At 42.3% G+C, this 23,177-nt stretch overlaps 1 protein-coding gene across 1 annotated transcript; it reads left to right on the plus strand.

Moving 5' to 3' along the window:
- Window positions 1-303: 303 nt before the first annotated feature.
- Window positions 304-2,629, plus strand: LOC147887252 (wall-associated receptor kinase-like 6). The gene is made up of 2 exons (XM_087395006.1): window positions 304-1,344; window positions 1,432-2,629. Exons 1-2 carry the CDS (start codon window positions 342-344, stop codon window positions 2,583-2,585), a joined length of 2,157 nt encoding a protein of 718 aa, XP_087251132.1. The 5' UTR covers window positions 304-341; the 3' UTR covers window positions 2,586-2,629.
- The last annotated feature ends 20,548 nt before the right edge of the window (window positions 2,630-23,177 follow it).

The raw sequence follows: 23,177 nt of genomic DNA on the forward strand, positions 1-23,177 counted from the left end.
CTTTTATTGGGCTTTTTGAAGGACTCTTGAATCACATGGTTGGGCCATTAACGACATCGAGTCTAGTCATGCCTGTTCAATTGATGGAGCTCCATGTTCACTACGGTAAGACTTCCTAGGTGACTTTGGTCTCACGCCATTAGACTAAAGTTCTAAAGCTAGGGGGCCCTAAAGATGTGGGTGAGAGAGAGAGAATTGTAATTCTAGATGTGCAACATTTTTCCTTGCGACCTGTTTGGCATGCCAAAGGCAATTAAATGAATGCTAGAAATTTTCACCTGTTCAATTCCATACGAAGATTTCAAACCAACGTTTCTTTCGAATCTCAGTGTTCTCGAATTATGGCTTCTACACCAAGGTCCTTCTTCACTGCAATCCTTCTTGTTGCCTCCGCTGTCCTCCTCCACGCTGTTCCTCCTGCGCTACTACACAACACCTCCTGCTCTCCCAGGCCCCTCTGTGGTAACATCAGCATCCCCTACCCTTTCTGGATTATCGCCCACGATCCCTCCTGTGGCCTTCCCGACTACGCCATCCTCTGCAACTCCAACACCCCCTTCCTCGTCACTGACTCAGGCCACTTTGAGATCCTTCCCTTTTACGAACGCTATTTTGCAGGGAATCACTTTTCCATCAACGCCTCAACTCTTAGAGCCAGTTCTCAGAGCTGCAACGGTACACGCAGTTCCCCCCCTGCGCTATCTTTCACACTCACCAACAGAGCACGGCCCTTTGCACTATCGGATAATAATATTTTTGTAGTTATGGGATGCCGCTCCTACGGCACATGCAACGGCTCGAGTAGCCTATCCAGTGGTCTTAGCTATTCATTTTCTTGTCAGCCAGATTGCTTTGAAGATGTTTGCTCCATTGATGTCCTTCATGACTATGGGGGAGCTCCATTCAAGTTCTTTGATCCATTGATGCCCTTCGCGATCAGCTCCTCCTGCTGCTTCTCTTCGCTTCCAGCCGGATTGACACAATTATATTTAGAAGCGGCTGCAGTTGGAGATTCGGAAAAATGTGGAGTGTCCACGATATTCGATCCATCAAGCACGAATTTTTCGACTAATTCATATAGTCTGGACATCATATGGGGCATCATGTTTGAAAGTACATCCCCGAATTGCTCGACTGTGAGCACCACACCCGGATATGCTTGTGCCCAACATGCCGTTTGCACTAAGGTGGACAATTTGAACGCTTATACCTGCCTTTGCTCTGAGAGTCCTGATTATTACGCCGGAGATGGATTCAAGAACGGAACTGGATGTCACGGACCAATCATATTCCCATCAAGTCCTCCGCCGATATATTCTGGAGAAACCGGCTTACTTTTGATAGGTGATTTCTTGCCTCTATCTGTTGTGGATCACTGTAAGAAACTTTTCCTAAGCGCACATCTCTGACATTTTATTTTCCTTTTCTCAGCTACCCTGCCGACAGGCGTCGTCGTGGCAATCCTCTGTTTCGTGCTTTTCTGCTTTCTAAAGTCTCGAGAGGCAAGCCGTAGGAAGCGAAGGTACTTCAGACTGCACGGTGGTCACAGATTGCAAGAGCTGCTGCCCGGCATTCAAGGGCAAGTAACGCCCAAACTCTTCGCAGAAGCTGAACTAGAAAAGGCTACTCATAAATTTTCCGAGACAATGAAACTGGGAAGTGGTGGCTATGGAACCGTTTACAAGGGCATCCTCACAGATGGCTCCGTTATGGCAATCAAGAAGTCTAACCGCGCACAGCAGCCTGGGGAAGCGGATCAATTCATCAACGAAATCATTCTTTGCTCCAACATCAACCACCGAAACATTGTTCAACTGCTCGGTTGCTGTCTCGAGGCACGAGTACCCCTCCTCATCTATGAATACATTCCCAATGGAACGCTGTCGGAGCATCTGCGAGGCAAATTCGGTACTAACCTGAGTTGGGAAATTCGCTTGCAAATTGCGTGTCAAACTGCAGACGCCATTACGTATCTACATTCTGCTGCATCTCCACCGATCATCCACAGAGATATAAAATCTTCTAACATCCTCCTGGCCCACGACTTCACCCCAAAAATTGCCGATTTCGGTGTGTCAAGACTAAGGGCACTCGATCAGACCCATGTCTCCACGGCAGTGTTGGGCACGTTCGGGTACTTGGATCCTGAATACTTTGAAACTTTGCGCCTCACTGACAAGAGCGATGTCTATAGCTTTGGGATGGTGTTACTCGAGCTAATAACTTCATTGTCGCCAGTGGCAATGGGCAGCAATCTAGCTTTACTGTGTGACAGAAAGTTGAGGACAGGAGAGTTCTCTGAAATCATAGATCCCCATCTCGCAGCTTCGATGAGCGCACAAGAAAAGAGCTCCGTTTATCATTTGGCCAAGATTGCCCTCAGTTGCTTATCAATCCAAAGCGATAGCAGGCCGTCCATGAGAGAGGTTGCTGATCAATTGTATCGTATCCCATTACGCAGCTCATTTGTCGTGCAATCTCCAACTCGATCGTATGATGGAGTGAGCTCAGAAGAAGACGAGGGACTTCCACTATGTGTTACGCATGGATTGACCACATCATCAGCCTCCGAGATTCGAGAATGAAGGGAAGATTTGTATGTCAGAGGATATTGTGATAGTGGAGGAAGGTAATGCAACGAAATAGGAGCTATAATTGTGGACTAAATTGGATGTGAGGTGAATGTGGTGATGGCAATTACTGTGCGCAGAAGATTAGGATGAGCCCCAGGGTCCGAATGAGCCTCTTCAGCCTATGGAATGTCTTGATAGTTGTTTTGCAATGCACTAATTTTATTTGCCTACCTTGAGCTTTTCCGTTGATGTTTTTCTATGTTCTACATGGTTTAAAAGACGCCTTAGTTTTTAAAATTTTAGTGATTGCAATTGTAGTGATTGCTATTTTTTCGTTGAGGTAGTGCCATGATCGATGCATTATTCTTGAACAAAAGAATCACCATGGATAAATTTCAACGGATTTGGAGAAGCTTTCAAGAAACTAAAGTAAGGTGAAACATAGACCCAACTCTAGATCTCATCTTTAAAGAGATTCTTCCAAGCACGCTCTCACTAAAGAGAGAAGCTACCAAGAGCAACCAAGAGCAAGAACGCTCTCACTAAATGGAGGAGCTTCCAAGAGCAACCAAGCATCTTATTTGAGAAGGAAGCCAACATCTTCTTGCTACATCAGATTCTTGGTATATACATCTTCTACCATTTAACTAGTTCTTGAGCCTACTTGGCACCTAGACACATTGTATAGGAATTTGTCCTCTTCGTTATGAGCTTGGGGGGTTCCAAGGTGTTGTGTTCTACAAAAGGACAATATAAGCCTCCATTTGGCAGCATTGGTTTTATCAAGATGTAGGTGATGCATTCGTTGTAGGCATTAGTTTCTCAATAACACCCCCTCAGGGTGGCTAATCACAAAGAGATCTTCTTCGAGAGCTGCATAAGGGTGGTAGGCTTAAGGGGAAGGCACAACATGTGCTCTCATGTTCTTGGTTTCTTAAAAGTCCAAGTGCTAGACCTAAAACAAAGGAAACTTGGTCACTAGGATTTATGATGATTCTCTATGTGCTTGAGCTAGGTGAGCCTCACTCACATGCATGTGTCCTATCCTTCTAGAGGACTATCTCCCTCGCCTTTCTTCACTTACACTACCAAGGCCACTAACTAACAAGGCATTCTACTATTTACAAAATCAAATATCAGATATGGACATTTGTTCAAAGCTTTGTGTGTGCCATGATCAAAGTGTCATAAGCAATCCTTAAACCATAGTTATGATAGCTCTAATACTAGTGTAAAGAAAGAAAAGGAGACTCGAATGGAAAATAGGAGACAAATGGAACCCAACTAATATAGCCTTTGCAATGAGCTTGAACTGCACCTTGTTAAACATGGGTGCCCTTTTTTCCTCCAACTTTCCTTATGCATTCAACTTTTGGATCACCAAGTGTAAAAAGTTGATCCCATCTCTATTCCTTAGTTTACCTTTATCAAAGGCCTTTTCAAGAGCTCACACTTGCTTGCTATTAAGCTTCAGGAAGTATTTTTTACGTAATTATAAACATTAAACATAAAATTGAACATGTTATCTTATATTTACTAGTCCTCTTCCTCTTCTTTCATGGTATCTTATATTTACTAGTCCTCTTCCTCTTCTCTCATGTGGCACAACATTTCACCTTCCATTTCTCAATAAGTTCACTTACCATCGTCTTCTTAGCCTAATCATAGGCAGCATATAAATTGATCCAGTAACAAGTAGACCACATAACACAATGTGAGCTAAGAAAAAAAGAGAAGATTACACTCACAAAAGGGAATTTTCAGCAAATAAATGTACATCACCTTCTTATTTGCAAGAGCCACTCATCAAGCACCAGATTACTTATGCATCACAACAAGACAAAGCAACTATAGACACGCCTGATAGATGCACAAAATAAGCGTCTACTAGCGCATCTATTCGCGCGTCTAATAGCACAACTACATTGTGTTTTAGACGCGTTTATAAATGCGCAACAGAGTGAAAATTTTTACCGCAGGCTGATAAATGTGCATAACTGCTTTCCAAACATTGCCCATGATTTGGCAAAGCACATAATTTTAAAAAATATCAATGCTATGCACGTGTCATACATGATAATATGCTTTTTGCCAAATGCACATATATAAAAATTAAGTGAGGTCATGAGAATGAGACAATATATAAAATAGTTTTGCCAATATCAATGATGGGCTATAGTTCGATCTCATCCTCAATGAGATCAACCCTTTGCCAAACTATCTACTTCAATATCCAAACCAATATGGAGATCTACAAATACATTCAGCCCACTACTAGTGCTACTATGCTGATCGAAATCAGCATCACCAATGGTAGGCTCGTCCTCATGGGTAGTGGCGTGAATATCTATATCTCCTAGCTCATGATCATCCTCATCTCTCGTATCACGATCATATTCACCTCCATGGCCATGATCATCCTCCATACGCTCCATATTAGTAAATGTACTATACATCACTTTGGAATGTGGCGTAGTAGGTATGAGGTGCGACCACCTATTATTATCCACCATTGGTTGATAGACAACCTGATTCAAACACAAAAACAAAAATGTTATTTTCCTTGCATGGAAGGTATCAAATATTAAAAAGTGAGTATTGTCCCAGGGCTTTGTCAACACTCATACAGAGCCACATTTATATGTTCTGCAACAAAAATCAGATTTGGTCATGCTTGTGCTTTACATCGTTGACATCATACTCACCGGCCGTAATTTGTAGCAAGCAGTGCACTCCACCTTGTGTTAGACCTTTGACATGACAGATTTGGGCCTCTTATACTACTATCTTGGCATTAAATTTTGGCAAACCCAAGGGGGGATTTCTATGCCACAGACCAAATATTTGAAGGGGTTGTTGCAGAAATTTAAGATGGAGAATAGTAAGCCTGTGGTGGCCACTCCATTGGAAAAAGGACTAAAGTTGATTAAGCATGATGAGGCTGAAAAGTTTGATGGTACTTTGTATAGGCTGCTGGTTGGTAGTTTGATTTACTTATGCTCTATGTGGCCACACATTGCCTATGTCACAAGGCATCTATCTTAGTTCATGCATTTTCCCATAGTCATGCATTGGAATGCAGCCTCAATGCAGCGAAGAGGGTACTCCGTTATGTACATGGTACACTTACCTATGGGCTGCATTATGCTCTAGATGGTGACGTTTTTTGAAATGGCTTTACAATTGGTTAGGGGACATAGATGATTCCAGGTCCACTTCTGGCTATTGTTTCTCACTGGGCTCAGCATGTATCTCATTGCTCAAGAAAGACCGAGTGTCTCTCTCCAGTAGTAGTGAAGCAGAGTACAAAGATGCGAATTCAGCCACTATGGAATGTATGTGGTTGAGGAAGCTTCTGCATGACTTGCATCATGCTCAGAATGGGGACGCAACTCAGATCTTTTGTGACGGCCAAAGTTGCATTGCTATTGGAAACAATCCTATATTTCATGCTTGCATGAAACACATAGAAAATCACTATCATTATGTGTGGGATTGTATTACAAATGGCTTCATCGACCTCACATATTGTTCCTATGAGGACAATGTGGTCGATATCTTCACTAAAATCCTGTCAATGCCTCTTTTCACACGACATCGACATGGCTTGGGGATACAAGACATACAAACAATGTCAAGGGGGTTGTAAAATGACATGGTTTTCTTTTGTACTCCCATAGGTTGCTATATCCACATGTGGATGAATTTGTGCAACCATGGTACTTTAGGTACTTCAAGTACTATTGAGACTAAACTCCAAAGTAAGAGTGTCGTACACCTGTCCGAAACCTGAGCCTCCCTCCTCGCAAGGTATAATCCTTTAGGCGTCAAAGTAGATTCCTCCAAGCAATGAATCAAGGTCATCCTTCAGTAAGGTCCTTGCCTTCAAGCTCCACTTCTCGTGAACTTCCGATCAGGGCTTTGATACCATGTTAGGAATGAACCTATATAGAGGGTATCCCATAGCGGAAGACTTAAGAGCATCCCAGGAATTCACACGGAAGTGTTTAACTATAGAATCAATACTTCTTTACTTGTGTGTACTTCACAACCATGTGTGTGTGCGCGCAAATCAGTAAATAGACAATGCTCCAAGAAAGATATAGAATCCATAGAAAGTATATTTTCGTTCAAAACCGAACACAATACAAAAGAGAGATCCAAAGTCCCACCAAATCGTGGTCCTCTGATCATACCAAAAGCTCTCATAATATCTCTTTGGCACTCCTAGATTCTTGAGCCTATGTGCTTCTCTCTCAGCTTTTGTAGACCCTCTGTCTTGTGATCTCTCCACCTTGCTCAAATGGCTCCTTATATAGGGAGAACCCTTGTCCAAAATAGCTGACCTAGTAGGGAGAATTGGGCCGATCCAATTAGTCCCCCCATCCAACTATGCTGGCCTATACAACCCTCTAGTGGGGGCACACACTTTGAGGACTAGCTGGCCGGCCCAACATAACCACGTGGCAAGCTACCACTAGCCCAAGCTCCTACATCCCAAACCCGACCACTCTCCAAGCCAGTTTGGACCCCAAAATTTCCGCGATCCTATGCCTCCATGCTGTTGTAATTCTGCCCCTATTCAGGTCTCCTCCAGCCTCTAGATCTGCTCCAAAACATTCTGTGCACCCTACTGTAGGTGTCCATACTAGGGCTGACATCACCACCTCATCGCAGTTGTTGCAGCAAGCAAACCCTGCACAATCAGGTCCTCTCCAATTGTGGATAGCCTCTAGGCATTCTGCCCTCCTCCAATTGCCAAGTACATGCTTCTCTATGCTGTCCACATGGCAGCCTGTTTGCTGTCCATGTGGTAGCCCCAAATATCTTTCTTTTGTTCTATGGTCCACCCACCCGATGCACTCCTCATTCGGAAGCTCATAGCTAGGAGGTGACCAATACTTTTCCAACAAGAACCTATCGACCTGAAAGAGTATCAATCGGTTGAGGAAGCATTGGACCTTGAAAAAGTCCAATACATACATTGCAAGAGCACCAGTAGGGCCATAGGGTGGTGGTAGGGAATTGAAGGCTATATTGAGGAGGGTTTGGGATACATGCACAGGTGCATTCAAGAACTACATACCGATGCAAATATCCATCCAATTTTGGGCATATAGGGTCAAAACCATTGCAAGCATTCCCCCTATAGCATACTTCTGGAGGACAACATACATTTGAATCGAGGGTACATTGGAATAGAGGCCTAGGCAATCATGGAGATTTGGGCACTCTCCAACTCGATCGTATGATGGAGTGAGCTCAGAATAAGACGAGGGACTTCCACTATGTGTTACACATGGATTGACCACATCATCAGCCTCCGAGATTTGAGAATGAAGGGAAGATTTGTATGGCAGAGGATCTTGTGAGAGTGGAGGAAGGTAATGCAATGAAATAGGAGCTATAATTGTGGACTAAATTGGATGTAGTAGATAGTGAGGTGAATGTGGTGATGGTAATTACTGTGCACAGAAGATTAGGATGAGCCCCGGGGCCCGAATGAGCCTCTTTAGCCTATGGAATGTCTTGATAGTTGTTTTGCAATGCACTAATTTTATTTGCCTACCTTGAGCTTTTCCGTTGATGTTTTTCTATGTTCTACATGGTTTAAAAGACGCCTTAGTTTTTAAAATTTTAGTGATTGCAATTGTAGTGATTGCTATTTTTTCGTTGAGGTAGTGCCATGATCGATGCATTATTCTTGAACAAAAGAATCACCATGGATAAATTTCAACGGATTTGGAGAAGCTTTCAAGAAACTAAAGTAAGGTGAAACATAGACCCAACTCTAGATCTCATCTTTAAAGAGATTCTTCCAAGCACGCTCTCACTAAAGAGAGAAGCTACCAAGAGCAACCAAGAGCAAGAACGCTCTCACTAAATGGAGGAGCTACCAAGAGCAACCAAGCATCTTATTTGAGAAGGAAGCCAACATCATCTTGCTACATCAGATTCTTGGTATATACATCTTCTACCATTTAGCTAGTCCTTGAGCCTACTTGGCCATCTAGACACGTTGTATAGGAATTTGTCCTCTTCATTATGAGCTTGGGGGGTTCCAAGGTGTTGTGTTCTAGAAAAGGAAAATATATGCCTCCATTTGGCAATAGTGGTTTTATCAAGATGTAGGTGATGCATTCATTGTAGGCATTAGTTTCTCAATAACACCCCCTCAGGGTGGCTAATCACAAAGAGATCTTCTTCACGCTGCATAAGGGTGGTAGGCTTAAGGGGAAGGCACAACATGTGCTCTCATGTTCTTGGTTTCTTAAAAGTCCAAGTGCTAGACCTAAAACAAAGGAAACTTGGTCACTAGGATCTATGATGATTCTCTATGTGCTTGAACTAGGTGAGTCTCACTCACATGCATGTGTCCTATCCTTGTAGAGGACTATCTCCCTCACCTTTCTTCACTTACACTACCAAGGCCACTAACTAACAAGGCATTCTACTATTTTCTTGATGTAGCAAAATCAAATATCAGATATGGACATTTGTTCAAAGCTTTGTGTGTGCCATGATAAAAGTATCATAAGCAATCCTTAAACCATAGTTATGGCAGCTCTAATACTAGTGTAAAGAAAGAAAAGGAGACTCGAATGGAAAATAGGAGACAAATGGAACCCGACTAATATAGCCTTTGTAATGAGCTTGAACTGCACCTTGTTAAACATGGGTGCCTTTTTTTCCTCCAACTTTCCATATGCATTCAACTTTTGGATCACCAAGTGTAAAAAGTTGATCCCATCTCTATTCCTTAGTTTACCTTTATCAGAGGCCTTTTAAAGAGCTCACACTTGCTTGCTATTAAGATTCAGGAAGTATTTTTTATGTAATTATAAACATTAAACATAAAATTGAACATGTTATCTTATATTTACTAGTCCTCTTCCCCTTCTCTCATGTGGCACAACATTTCACCTTCCATTTCTCAATAATTTCACTTACCATCGTCTTCTTAGCCTAATCACAGGCAGCATATAAATTGATCTAGTAACAAGTAGACCACATAACACAATGTGAGCTAAGAGAAAAAGAGAACATCACACTCACAAAAGGGAATTTTCAGCAAATAAATGTACATCACCTTATTTTCAAGAGCCACTCATCAAGCACCAGATTACTTATGCATCACAACAAGACAAAGCAAATATAGGCGCGCCTGATAGATGCACAAAATAAGCGTCTACTAGCGCATCTATTCGTGCGTCTAATAGCGCAACTACATTGTGTTTTAGACGCATTTATAAACACGCAACAGAGTGAAAAATTTTACTGCAAGTTGATAAATGTGCATTAACACTTTCCAAACATTGCCCATGATTTGGCAAAGCACATAATTTTAAAAAATATCAATGCTATGCATGTGTCATACATGATAATATGCTTTTTGCCAAATGCACATATATAAAAATTAAGTGAGGTCATGAGAATGAGACAATATATAAAATAGTTTTGCCAATATCAATGATGGGCTATAGTTCGATCTCATCCTCAATGAGATCAGCCCTTTGCCAAACTATCTACTTCAATATCCAAACCAATGTGGAGATCTACAAATCCATTCAACCCACTACTAGTGCTACTGTCCTCATCGAAATCACCAATGGTAGGCTCGCCCTCATGGGTAGTGGCATGAATATCTATATCTCCTAGCTCATGATCATCCTCATCTCTCGTATCACGATCATCATCACCTCCATGGCCATGATCATCCTCCATATGCTCCATATTAGTAAATATACTATACATCACTTTGGAACGTGGCATAATAGGTATGAGGTGCGACCACCTATTATTATCCACCATTGGTTGATAGACAACCTAATTCAAACACAAATACAAACATGTTATTTTCCTTGGATTGAAGGTATCAAATATTAAAAAGTGAGTATTGTCCCAGGGCTATGTCAACACTCATACAGAGCCACATTTATTTGTTCTGCAACAAAAATTAGATTTGGTCATGGTTGTGCCTGCCTTACGTCATTGACATCATACTCACCGGCCGTAATTTGTAGCAAGCAATGCAGTCCACCTTGTGTCAGACCTTTGACATTACAGATTCGGGCCTCTTATACTACTATCTTGGCATTGAATTTTGGCAAACCCAAGGGGGGATTTCTATGCCATAGACCAAATATTTAAAGGGGTTGTTGCAAAAATTTAAGATGGAGAATAGTAAGCCTGTGGTGGCCACTCCATTGGAAAAAGGACTAAAGCTGATTAAGCATGATGAGGCTGAAAAGTTTGACGGTACTTTGTACAAGTAGCTTGTTGGTAGTTTGATTTAATTATGCTCTATGTGGCCAGACATTGCCTATGTCACAGGGCATCTATCTCAGTTCATGCATTTTCCCATAGTCATGCATTGGAATGTAGCGAAGAGGGTACTCCGTTATGTACATGGTACACTTACCTATGGGCTGCATTATGCTCCAGATGGTGACATTTTTTTGAGTGGCTTTATAGTTGGTTAGGGGACATAGATGATTGTAGGTCCACTTCTGGCTATCGTTTCTCACTAGGCTCAGCATGTATCTCATGGCTCAATAAGAAGAAAGACCGAGTGTGTCTCTCCAGCAGGAGTGAAGCATAGTACAAAGCAGTGAATTCAGCCACTATGGAATGTATGTGGTTGATGAAGCTTCTGCATGACTTGCATCATGCTCAGAATGGTGATGCAACTCAGATCTTTTGTGACAGCCAGAGTTGCATTGCTATTGGAAACAATCTTGTATTTCATGCTCGCATGAAACACATAGAAAATTACTATCATTATGTGTGGGATTGTATCACAAATGGCTTCATCGACCTCACATATTGTTCCTATGAGGACAATGTGGCCGATATCTTCACTAAAATCTTGTCAATGCCTCTTTTCACACGACATCGACATGGCTTGGGGATACGAGACATACAAACAATGTCAAGGGGGTTGTAAAATGACATTGTTTTCTTTTGTACTCCCATAGGTTGCTATATCCACATGTGGATGAATTTGTGCAACCATGGTACTTTAGGTACTTCAAGTACTACTGAGACTAGACTCCAAAGTAAGAGTGTCATACACCTGTCCCTGAGCCTCCCTCCTCGCAAGGTACAATCCTTCAGATGTCAAAGTAGATTTCTCCGAGCAATGAATTAAGGTCATCCTTCAATAAGGTCCTTGCCTTCAAGCTCCACTTCTTGTGAAATTCCGATTAAGGCTCTGATACCATGTTAGGAATGAGGGAACCTATATAGAGGGTATCCCGCAACGAAAGACTTAAGAGCATCCTAGGAATTCACGTGGAAGTGTTTAACTATAGAATCAATACTTCTTTACTTGTGTCTACTTCACATCCATGTGTGTGTGTGTGTGCAAATTAGTAAATAGACAATGCTCCGAGAAAGATATAGATTCCACAAAAAGTATATTTTCATTCAAAACCGAACACAATACAAAAGAGAGATCCAAAGTCCCACCAAATCATAATCCTTTGATCATACCAAAAGCTCTCGTACTACCTCCTTGGCGCTCCTAGATTCCTGAGCCCGTGTGCTTCTCTCTCAGCTTTTGTAAACCCTCTGTCCTATGATCTCTCCACCTTACTCAAATGGCTCCTTATATAGGGAGAACCCTCCTCTAAAACAGCCAACCTGGTAGGGAGAATTGGGCCGACCCAATCAGTCCCCCCATCCAACTATGCTGGTATGTAAAACCCCCTAGTGGGGGCACACACTTTGAGGACTAACTAGCCGGCCCAACATGGCCATGTGGCAAGCTACCACTGGCCCAAGCTCCTACATCACAAACCCGACCACTCTCCAAGCCAGTTTAGCCCCCAAAAATTCCGCGATCCTGTGCCTCCATGCTGTTGTCATTCTGCCCCTATTCAGGTCTCCTCCAGCCTCCAGATCAGCTCTAAAACATTCTGTGTAGCCTACTATAGGTGTCCGTACTAGGGCTGACATCACCACCTCATCGCACTTGTTGCAGGAAGCAAACCGTGCACAATCAGGTCTTCTCGAATTATGGATAGCCTCTCGGCATTCTGCCCTCCTCCAATTGCCAAGTGCATGCTTCTCTGTGCTGTCCACATGGCAGCCTGTTTGCTGTCCGTGTGGTAGCCCCAAATATCTTTCTTCTGTTCTATGGTCCACCCACCCGATGCACTCCTCATTTGGAAGCTCACAGCGAGGAGGTGACCAATACTTTTCCAACAAGAACCTATTGACCCAAAAGAGTATCAATTAGTTAAGGAAGCACATTAGACCTCAAAAATGTCCAATACATACATTCAAAGAGCACCAACTGGAACACTAGTAGGGCCATAGGGTGGTGGTAGGGAATTGAAGGTTGTATTGAGGAGGGTTTGGGATACCATGCACACGTGCATTCAAGAACTACATACCTATGCAAATATCCATCCAATTTTGGGCATATAGGGTCAAAACCATTGCAAGCATTCCCCCTATAGCATACTTCTTGAGGACAACGTACATTTGAAACGAGGGTACATTGGAATCGAAGCCAAGGCGATCATGGAGATTTGGGCACTCTACGAAACCCCAACCTTGGCCATTGCCATCTCCAAGGAAAGATGCGCATGTCCAGCACCATTTCCATTGTTGACTTTAATCAACACATTCGAAGACACATGCTGGCCATTCACATCAGTCACATCGTGTTCCGAGAAGGCAAGGATGAGGTTCTACAGGTTGTCTCAAAGTTGGCACATGTAAGTGACCCATCTCTATTATCTTGGGTCCTTTGACTCTCTGCCGAGTGTGAAGCACTCACAATCTTTGTTATCTCGGGTTATTTGACTGTGTCTCTCCTCTCCTATTCTTGTAGCTGCTTAGTAGGGGTAAGATTGGTCATCATGATAAGTACATTCTATTCACCTTGTTTTTACAGGAGCCAATTCCCAAGAGTACTTCCTCCAAAACAACTTGTATGCTTGAGGCAACCAGAACAACATCTCCCATTCATGTCGAGCTGATCTCATCTGCTATGACGACATTGGATCCAATTCACAAGAAAGTGAACGAAGCTCGAAGAGCTCTCCTAGAGCTTGCCATCGTCGAGGGTCAAGAGGAAGATGTTTCTCACTTAACGCAGTAGCTTGTATCAGTAGTAGGATCTCTCATGAGGAGTTTTGGACCTGGTGGAAAGAAAAGGGAAACTAGAGAAGATAAAGGTGATTTACATGAATAGAAGCATAATTGTCACGGAGATTACGAGTGTTCCACACATGCCAACGATCCCTTACATGTGTCAACTTTTTACCATCCGAGGCAACTTGGAGAACCTCATCCTTGCCTTCCTAGAAGGCAATGTGATTGATGCAAATGGCCAAAATGTGTTTTCAGATGTGTTTAATAAAGTCACATTGGAAATGGTGCTGGACATGCACAGGGTGCGACGGTAGTTGTCGAGGTTGGGTCTCGAAGGTAGTGCCCGATTTACATGATTGCCTTGGCTTCTACTCCAACATACCCTCAATTCAAATGTACGTTGACCTCAAGAAGTATGCTCAGGGGAATGCTTGCAATGGTTTTTACCCAGGCATCAACAACATCTTCGATGCCACTTCCATTTGGTCGTTCATGATGTCTTCTTTATAGGCCCAAAATTGGATGGATATTTGCATAGGGCTGGATATCGCAAACCTTCCTTAATGCAGCCTTCAATTCCTTGCTCCCACCCTATTTTCATAGGTCACCCTAGTGATGTTAGTGGACCTTTTCGAGGTCCAATGTGTTTTCTTAACCAATTGTTACTTTTTCAGATCGATAGGTTCTCTTTTTGTTTTAGTTTGATGCTCTTGCTCTGGACAACATCAACCCTATTGTATTTTGCTGAAATATGTATTATCTTTGGAATGAAATCTATCGTGTTGCTTAGACATATTTAATGAATGCAGTCCTTCATTAATATGTTCTCAACTATAATTAACTCGATTCAATTTAAACTTGTGTGTGTGTGTGTGTGTGTGTGAGAGAGAGAGAGAGAGAGAGAGAGAGATCTTTTGCTGATGTACGTTTTAGCTCCCCATGCAGGGGGAAACTATTGTCTAAGATAAGACATCAAAATTTTCACCCAAAAAAAAAGAGAGGGGTGTGTGTGTGTGTGTGTGTGTGTGTGTGTGTGAGAGAGAGAGAGAGAGAGAGAGAGAGAGAGGGAGAGAGAGAGAGAGAGGGAGATTTTGCCTACAACTTCTAAGTAATTGGTACATTGAATGCACTAGTGGACAATATTCTTGAATAGGTTGGGCTCAATGATTTGGCTAGATCGAAGGTGGCTATGGGAAGGAACATGTTTCATCATCAGTAGCAACAAGAAATGAATGGGCAAAAGGGTCTAAGATGTGTATAGGCACACACACACACACACACACACACACACGTGCATGTGCACATAGAGAGAGAGTGTCCTATATATTTATGGATCGAGGGATCTGATGGTTATGTAATCCCCATACTAATTGTAAGCACCTATTTCTGGGGTACTCTAGTCTCTAGGCAATGAGTTGGAACTTTGAGAGGTAGGCAACAAAATTATTCTTTTGTTCTTTCTTTTTAGCACTTGTATAGATTGTTGACATTGTAATGGTTTTCATAGCTTCTAATAAATGGTTCTTTTTGTTGGAAAAAGAAAAGGTGTGTCCAAGAGTCCAGAGAATCCATTGGAATAGGTCACCAAGATTGAGTATAGCTGATGTCGGACAAGGAGACTCTGGGTGGCTAGAAAGGATCCTTCAATACCATACCAAGTGGGGGGGGGGGATTGCCCCCTACGTAGGAACTATAGAAGGTTGGGATAGAATGGTGGAGGAAAACAATGCATGGAAGATCCATCGTAGTGGTTTTCATAGCTTCTAGCAAATGGTTCTTGTTGTTGGAGAAAGAAAAGTTGTGCCCAAGACTCTAGAGAATCCACTTGGATAGGTCACCGAGAGTTGAGTATAGCTTATGTAGGACAAGGAGACTTTGTATGGCTAGTAAGGATCCTTCAGTAGCATACCAAGGGGGGGGGGGATTGCCCCCTAAGTAGGAACTACATAAGGTTGGGGTAGAACGGTGGAGGAAAGCAATGCATGGAAGATCTTTCTCAAATTTATCTGTTCTTATAAACCTACAATAGTGGTGGCAAGTACGGCCTCTCCTCAACCAAGGTCCAATGTAGAGGCTGCCATGGTAGAATAGCTAGAAGAAGTAGGATATCTTTTTTAGCCATACTGAGGCCAAAATCTAGTAATGACCTCAAGGAAATCTACTACTGTATCCAATAGTGCTCTTGTGAAGGACTCCAGGATGAGGCATCTAGCTACAAGCATCTACCAATGTAGGTAATGTATGTGAAAAACTACACTTGCGTTGTCCTCTCAATGTGTCTATTGTTCGTGGCTGGGACCATTTCATTAGATCCCACTACATCTTCCAATTTAGTGAATGTCCCAGCTCGTTTGTGTGTGTTTGGTTCGGATTAATGGCCCCCTGTTTCCCAACCACTTTGATTTGCTGCCATTTGAGCACATTCATTGTGCCCTCATTGATTAGATACAAGAGAAGGATACAGGTCCATTGAAGGATCATAAAAAACTTGCACAAGCCAGTGATACTCCAGTTAAATAAGTATGACCAAAATAGCTAAGTGAAACTATAGATCTTTGTCACACATGTCCTTAAGGAATTGGCTCCACATCTCCTGCTGAGCGTGGATGTTTGCCTTGATAGGAATGGTAGTGTGGTTGTCTTCTCCCAAAACAAGGCAGCTAGCTTTAGAGCAAGACAATTAGTAGCCATAGGCTACGGTGTCCTGATTCAGGACTGGGCTGCCTCCTGGCTGCCCTAAAGTATGTTTCAGGGTCTCTTGTAAGGCAACCAGATTGGGTATGCTTCTATGGGTAACCCCCTAAACCAAACTCACGAAGGAAGAATCCTTGACCCCCCTGACTCATGTCTTGACCATAACATATCCCATGTGCATTTTCCCCCTAGAGGGCCTGCAACTGGAGACTCTATGATATATTCCAATCCCAAAAGTGATTTATATTCACTGTGGCATAGCATAGTGCCACCTGTGCTGCCCATAAATCACAGCGTCTAGCAAATGATGGTATCTTGGGTTGTTTGGAAGGTCATAGAGCAGGTCGACATATTTAGTGGTGGGGACTTGGGGCATACCAGTAGCTTTATTGATGGGCCCACCTCTTATTTATTGTCACTTCAAGCATCACTTGAGATTTTGGGCATACCAGTAGCCCTATAAAAGGGGCCCCTGACCATTGATTTAATAAATATCCCTCCAATCATGGATTGAGCCACTTTTTGGTCAACTTAATGCTGCCCATACTACCCAAGTTGTCAACTTGCAGTAGAAGGTTTTGTTGGATTTATGTCAGGGCATCCGCTTGTTAGGAAATGGAGTCAAGATGAGTCAGCTTCTTGTGTTCTACTATGAGTTCTAGTCTAGTGTATCCTATGGATGCCACGTGTCACATTGGGAGTTATCCCATATGCATTTGTGTTCATGTATGTGTGTGTGCTCTACATAAGAGCTATATGTGTCATGTCAAATCAATCAAGTATCAAGCTACAAGCTCTTTGGTTTACATGTGAGTACTTTCATTTGTTCATTGCTTAGTCATTTCATTTCCATTTCATTATGTCTTTCTTTGAGTATCATTCTCTCTCTTCCTAGCCTACCCTTTGTCTCTCTCCCTCTCTGCCATGTGCCTTCATGTGGTATCAGAGCCTCCCTTCCTAGCTTCCCCTTCTTCTTACTCTACCTAAAGGATGAGAGAAGCCTGAAAATGGAAGCTACCCTCTCCTCAAAGGTAGAGTTCCCTTCCCTCAACCTCAACATTGTTTGGAGTTGTTGGAGGAGGTGATCAACATCGACAATCAACCCAAAAAGCCTCGCCATCAACTACCCTTTAGCTTGGATATATGCCTCGCCGTCAGCTGTTTAGCCTGCAAATAGGCCATACATCCACAATCTAAAAAGACATGAAATAGCCAACATTTAAAACTAATAATAGCAAAAGCTACTTGTTTTTTCTATTTCACAATCTAAAAAGACATGAAATAGCTAGCATTTATAAAGTATACAAAGAATAAAATTCTTCAAAGGTAATCAATATCCTTCAATTACATTGTAAAGAGAGCTCTCAAAGTCGAGTTCAAATAGTCCAACAAGCTAATTATTGCACTTCAAGTACATTGCAAATCAAATATAACATATCTATAATAAAAGATATATACATCTTAAGCATAAATATATTACAAAAATGAGTTTAGCATAATTCACAAAGAGAAGGAATAGCTTAATTAATTTTCATACAAGTCTACTACATGATGTCAAATTAATACAAGTCTACCACATGAATACAACTATAAGATAAAATATAACATTTTTTTGTACAAGAGCATATTTTCTATGTTGCTAGTGTTATAACCACATTCATCTAATCAAGAAGCTACATTGCTAGGCTTACATTACATCATATGTATCCATAAGTACTATTCTCTCTCTAGTATTCTTGGTAATCATCTTTTCAAAGACATGTCTTTTTATGATTTTTAAATCCAATTGCATTTATGTAATTATCCATCCTAATGGATGACTGTGACATGGGTTGAACCAAGAGTTTGCATACTTTCAACCTTAAAGGCACAAGAAAAAGTAAATAGAAAGCTTGTTTAGGCAATCCTACAACAATATTTTGGGCCTGCATTGATTTAAGTCGCTGTACATTAACATGACCAATGCGTTATGCCAGATATAATTATCTGCAACTACACCGGTCCCATGTGCAAACATTGCTGCACTCAATTCAGGCATGTCCGCATCCAATGTAAACATCCTGCCCTTCTTCTTTCCTTTTGCTATCAAGCGACCATTATTTTTCATATCCTCAACAAAGCATCCACGAGGATTAAATCTGACCTACAAGCCCTGCTCAACCATTTGACCAATAGAAACCAGGTTCTTGGTGATGTTCCGGACATGAAATACATTAAACAGGTATTTCTTTTTCCCATCCTGCATAGACAAAGGAATTTTACCAATCTGCACAATAGGATGTGCAGTATCATCACCAGTCTCCACAAATTCTAGTCTTTCTATTTTCCTTGCATCCTGCATCCATTTTGCATGACCTATCATGTGGTTTGATGCACCTGAGTCAACATACCACACGTCATTTCTTTCTTCTACACTTGTCACAGAATTGGTCATGTGGTGCACCATAAATAGATGCTCATTTCTGTCATCACCCTATCTACTAGAAGATGCATAATTGCCTTGCTGCAATTTTCCATTCATAATGTCATTCTGCTTTTTGTAGCAGTCTTTAGCCATATGACCCATTTTACCACAATAGTAGCATTCAACATTGTTGTTTGTATTTTGGCCTCTCTGCCATCCACCACGACCTCTTTAGCTCCCCCTGCCTCTAGAGTTACCACGTCCTCCTCTAAAGGATTGGTTTTCTTGAGTTTGCTGCATATTCTGATTTCTACCACGGCCTCCAAATCGGCCTCCTCTACCTCTGCCTCTACCTCTTCTAGCATTTGAGTAGAAGACAGTTTCTTTTGAAGTTCCTCCTGAAGAAGATGCACCACCATTTCTCTGCTCTTCAGAAATTAGAAGAGCAAACAACTCCTCAAAATCAAGAAATTTTTCTTGGACGGCAATGGATGTCCGGAATTGTGCATAATCCTTTCCTAGACCATTCAAGGTCACAGAAACCAAATCATCATCTTCCACTGGTGACCCAATGGAAGCAAGTGCATCTTCAATTTTATTCACCTTCATGTGTTAGTCATTGATGCTCATATTTTCTCTCTACAAATTGTGCAACTCCTACTTGAGCTGCATTTTCCTGGCTTGCGTATTTGTGCTGTACATTTTTGCCAAAGTATCCCATGCCTCCTTTGGCGTACTTGCATCCTGAATATGCACAATCATAGAATCCGAAATACTAATAGACAGCTAGTACATAACTTTTCTGGCTCTCTCATGCCATCCTTTAAATGCCTGCATTTCCTGTTGATTGGGAACATTAGGAAGAACTGGTTCTTCTTCGTTTCCTGTAATGAACTCCCAGTAGCCTTTTCCCATAAGGAAATTCGTCATTCTAAACTTCCATGCTTGGAAGTTGTTCTTGTCAAGCTTTTCAGTGACAATCTATGAAAGAGAATCAGATGCCATTATAGAACACTCCAAAATATTCTGTCACTGCAAAAAACACAGCTTCTGCCTCACAAGGGCAAATCTGCAAAACTGACGAAAGTGGTATCTGACCACACAGTCACTTCCTAGTGACGATTTTGCATCAACAGGCTTGGATCCTTCAATTTGATGGAGCTTACAAACCTTCTACCAAGGCTGCTAGCGTGGGTGTGAAGCTCACTTCACCGGGTGGTGAGAAGTATTGTTATAGCAAGTCTGCACCTGCAAGTACTTGCAACCAAGCTGAGTACTCGGCACTCATTTTTGGGCTACAAAAGGCACAAGAACATCACGTCAAGCAATTTGAGGTGCAAGGAGATTCTCAACTAGTGTGTGAACAAGTTAGTGGAAGGTGGAAAGTGCGAGCAAAGGCTTGGTTCCACGACATCAACAAGCATTGGAACTTTGCAACCAATTTGAAGAGGTAAAAATCCAGCATATCCCTCGAGCTCAAAATCTAGTTGCCCATCATGTACATGCTTCTCTTCCCCCTCTCCCTTTCCCCTTGTGCCATAGTCTCACTCTTTATTCCCTCCCCTTCTAATCCCTTTTCCCCTCCCATGATAACGTTTCGCCCTCACGTTCTCCTTTCCTCTATGGCCCTTGAGCGTCGCCATGCTTAGTGTCTAGCATCTTGTCCTAATTTCTTTTCTAGGTAACAGAAATGGTGTGGCTGCTTGGATCAAAATCTCCATGGCTAGTGGTGTAAAATATGTTACTCCTACGACTGGGTGTGGCTCTACGGCCTCTTCCATGCGTAGTTTTCTACTTTTACACCTCCAAACTGCATGTCTTCCTTGTCTCTACGGCTGCAAAACCTCCCTGCTTCTGCGCTTCCAGACTGCCTACTTTCTGTTCGCGGTTCCTACGTGTATTCTGGCTGGTGAATCTTTTGCTCGTACTGGTCACATCTGCAAAACTATAAAATCCGTGCTCCCTCTAAGTTCCTGTGCACGTGCATTCGCATGTGTACCGTGTACAACCGTGCACATCACAGGCAGATCATGACGGTTTTTTGGGCTCCTGCGTCTTCTGGTCGTGAACAGTTTTTTTGGGCTTCTGCAAAACTGTAACAGTTCCCGCACCCTCCCTCTCTTCTCTTCTTCTCTTTCTCTTTCTCTTCTCCTTCTCCTCTCCTCTCCTCTCTTTTTATTAAAGAGTGGGATTTGTGTGGGGGATCAGGGTGGTTTTGCACCCACCAAAACTTGTGTGGCTCTCTGTTTCTCTCTCTCCCTCTTCCGTTCTTGCTTCCGTTGAGAGCACTCTCAACTAGTATCAAAGCCAGGTGATCTACCTGAGCGTGCGTGAATGCCTAGAAGCTCAGCAGCTCTGTGGGAGGAAGGAGAAGCTCTGTGGGAAGCTTTGTGGGTGACTTTACTTGCATCCGAGTGTGCAGAGACCTTGGAGGAACCTTTGGAAAAGTCACTTTGGTTTTGCGAAGTGGTTTTGAGAGCCTGTTAAATGTTTTCAAAGAAAAAGTCGTTTTTTGAGCTTTTCCCTGTTCCGTTCGATGACAGAGACTCCGTATTGACTTGTAGAGGCAACTATTGCTTGCTTTTGGTGTCCACTTCACTTCAGGAGCTTGGAAACACCTTCATTCTTGAATCTGGGATCATTTCATTGGTTTTCTGACTCACTGTGTTAGTTTCTGCGTTTTTTGCTCGAGTGTTGGAACTCAAGTTTGGAGCAACCATTTGCAAATCTGTTAGTTCCGGTGGACTCAAGAGGTCCTAAAACTTCTATGTTGCTCATCATTCGCACTCCGGTGGAGTTTACAAACAGCTCTGTTTCCAAAAACATTTTTCAGTCTGTGTGTTGGACCCAGTGATTGAGACCACGGTTTCCAAAACCGTCTGTCCCTTTGCGTTCTGGACACCCAAAAACCCCTACCTGTCAGTTCTTGCGCGATTCGGTGGAGGATTTTCAGAGTTATAGATCTCTATGTATTTGATTTCGTCTCTCTGTCTCCTCTCTGTTATGCATTTTTCATTCTAAGGTTTTGAAACCTTAGATTTATGCCACATGGCAGTGGATAAGTGTTGACTCCCATTTCTCACTCATCGGTTGGGATTTTGGAGTTCTGGCAGAAGAGAGATATTTGCAGATTTTCTTGCTGAGTCCGATTATGCAATGGTGCCCATGTTTTGAGGCATCTCAGGTTCTATTTTCAGTAGCGGTCATTACTGTGGGACTATGATTTCTTGAGCATACCTTATGCAGATCACTCTGGTTGCAGTTTGAGCAGTGTGCGCTCATTTGTGGTATGCATTGGGTTGCAGTGGATGATTTATAGGCCATTTGGATGCATTGCGGTCCTTATTGGATGCGTTGATAGGCCCAAATTGCCTTGTGGGATGCTATTTTTATGGACGCTTTGCACATGGATGCTATCTTATGCTGAGGGACAGCTTTGACACATTGCAGGTGATGCACTGATAGTGTTATGCTCTCTTGGATGAGATATTATTAATGCATATGCCAGTGGACGGTGTTTATGCTTGAGTCATTTGGCACTTATTGGCATTTTGGATTGCCATTGCAGTTGGCATTTTCTTTTGGGCCAGATTTGCTCATATGGATGCATAGTATATGCACATGAGTCAGATGCATCTTTTTTATACTTTGAGCTTTGAGTTTTGGTGATATTTCACTCTATTGTGGCATACACATTTGGGTGCACCTGGTATTTGGTGTGATTCTCTCTTGCAGATACTAGCATTTGGGATTTTGTTTCATTTGCATCATGGCATCCTCTTCCATGTCTGAAAAGGAGTTTTTCAGCATTAAAAAGTTTGATGGGATAAAGTTTTCTTTGTGGAAAGAACAAATAAGGGATGTTCTTATTCAAAAGAAGCAGATTTAACCCTTGGCAAGGATTGAAGCTAAGCCTGCAAATATGTCTGAGGATGATTGGAATGAGTTGGATGCATTAGCAAAGTCTACTATTAGACTTCATCTTGCAGAGTCAGTTTATTTCACAGTAGTAAATGAGCAGACTATGAGCAGACTACGGAAGATTTGTGGAAGAAATTGTGTGCCACTTATGAGAAGGAAACTGCCTCTAATAAAGTTTACCTCATGAAGAGGTTGTTTGAGCTGTAGATGAAGGAAGGGGTCTCCATTGCTTCTCACTTGAATTAATTCAATATTATTTTCAGCCAGCTTCAGGCTCAAAAGATGAATTTTGATGTGGAGACTAAGGCAATATTTCTCTTATGTTCATTGCCATCCTCATGGGATACCTTCCGTACAGCTGTCAGTAACTCTACACCTGGTGGAGTACTGAAATTTGATGATGTTGTGGGTAGCTTGTTGGCCGAGGAGATTAGACGGAAGTCTATGGATGGCAACAAGCAGGATGCAGCCTTAAATGT

The sequence above is a fragment of the Dipteris shenzhenensis genome, chromosome 23 (assembly GCF_047967505.1).
Source record: "Dipteris shenzhenensis isolate YYH24624 ecotype China chromosome 23, Dip_SZ_1.0, whole genome shotgun sequence".
Lineage (NCBI taxonomy): Eukaryota > Viridiplantae > Streptophyta > Polypodiopsida > Gleicheniales > Dipteridaceae > Dipteris > Dipteris shenzhenensis.

Excerpts from the sequence above, each read along its gene's own strand:
- LOC147887252 (XM_087395006.1), top strand. The coding sequence starts at position 342 with ATGGCTTCTACACCAAGGTCCTTCTTCACTGCAATCCTTCTTGTTGCC. Across the intron at positions 1,345-1,431 it reads AACCGGCTTACTTTTGATAG|CTACCCTGCCGACAGGCGTC; the intron begins GTGATTTCTTGC and ends TCCTTTTCTCAG.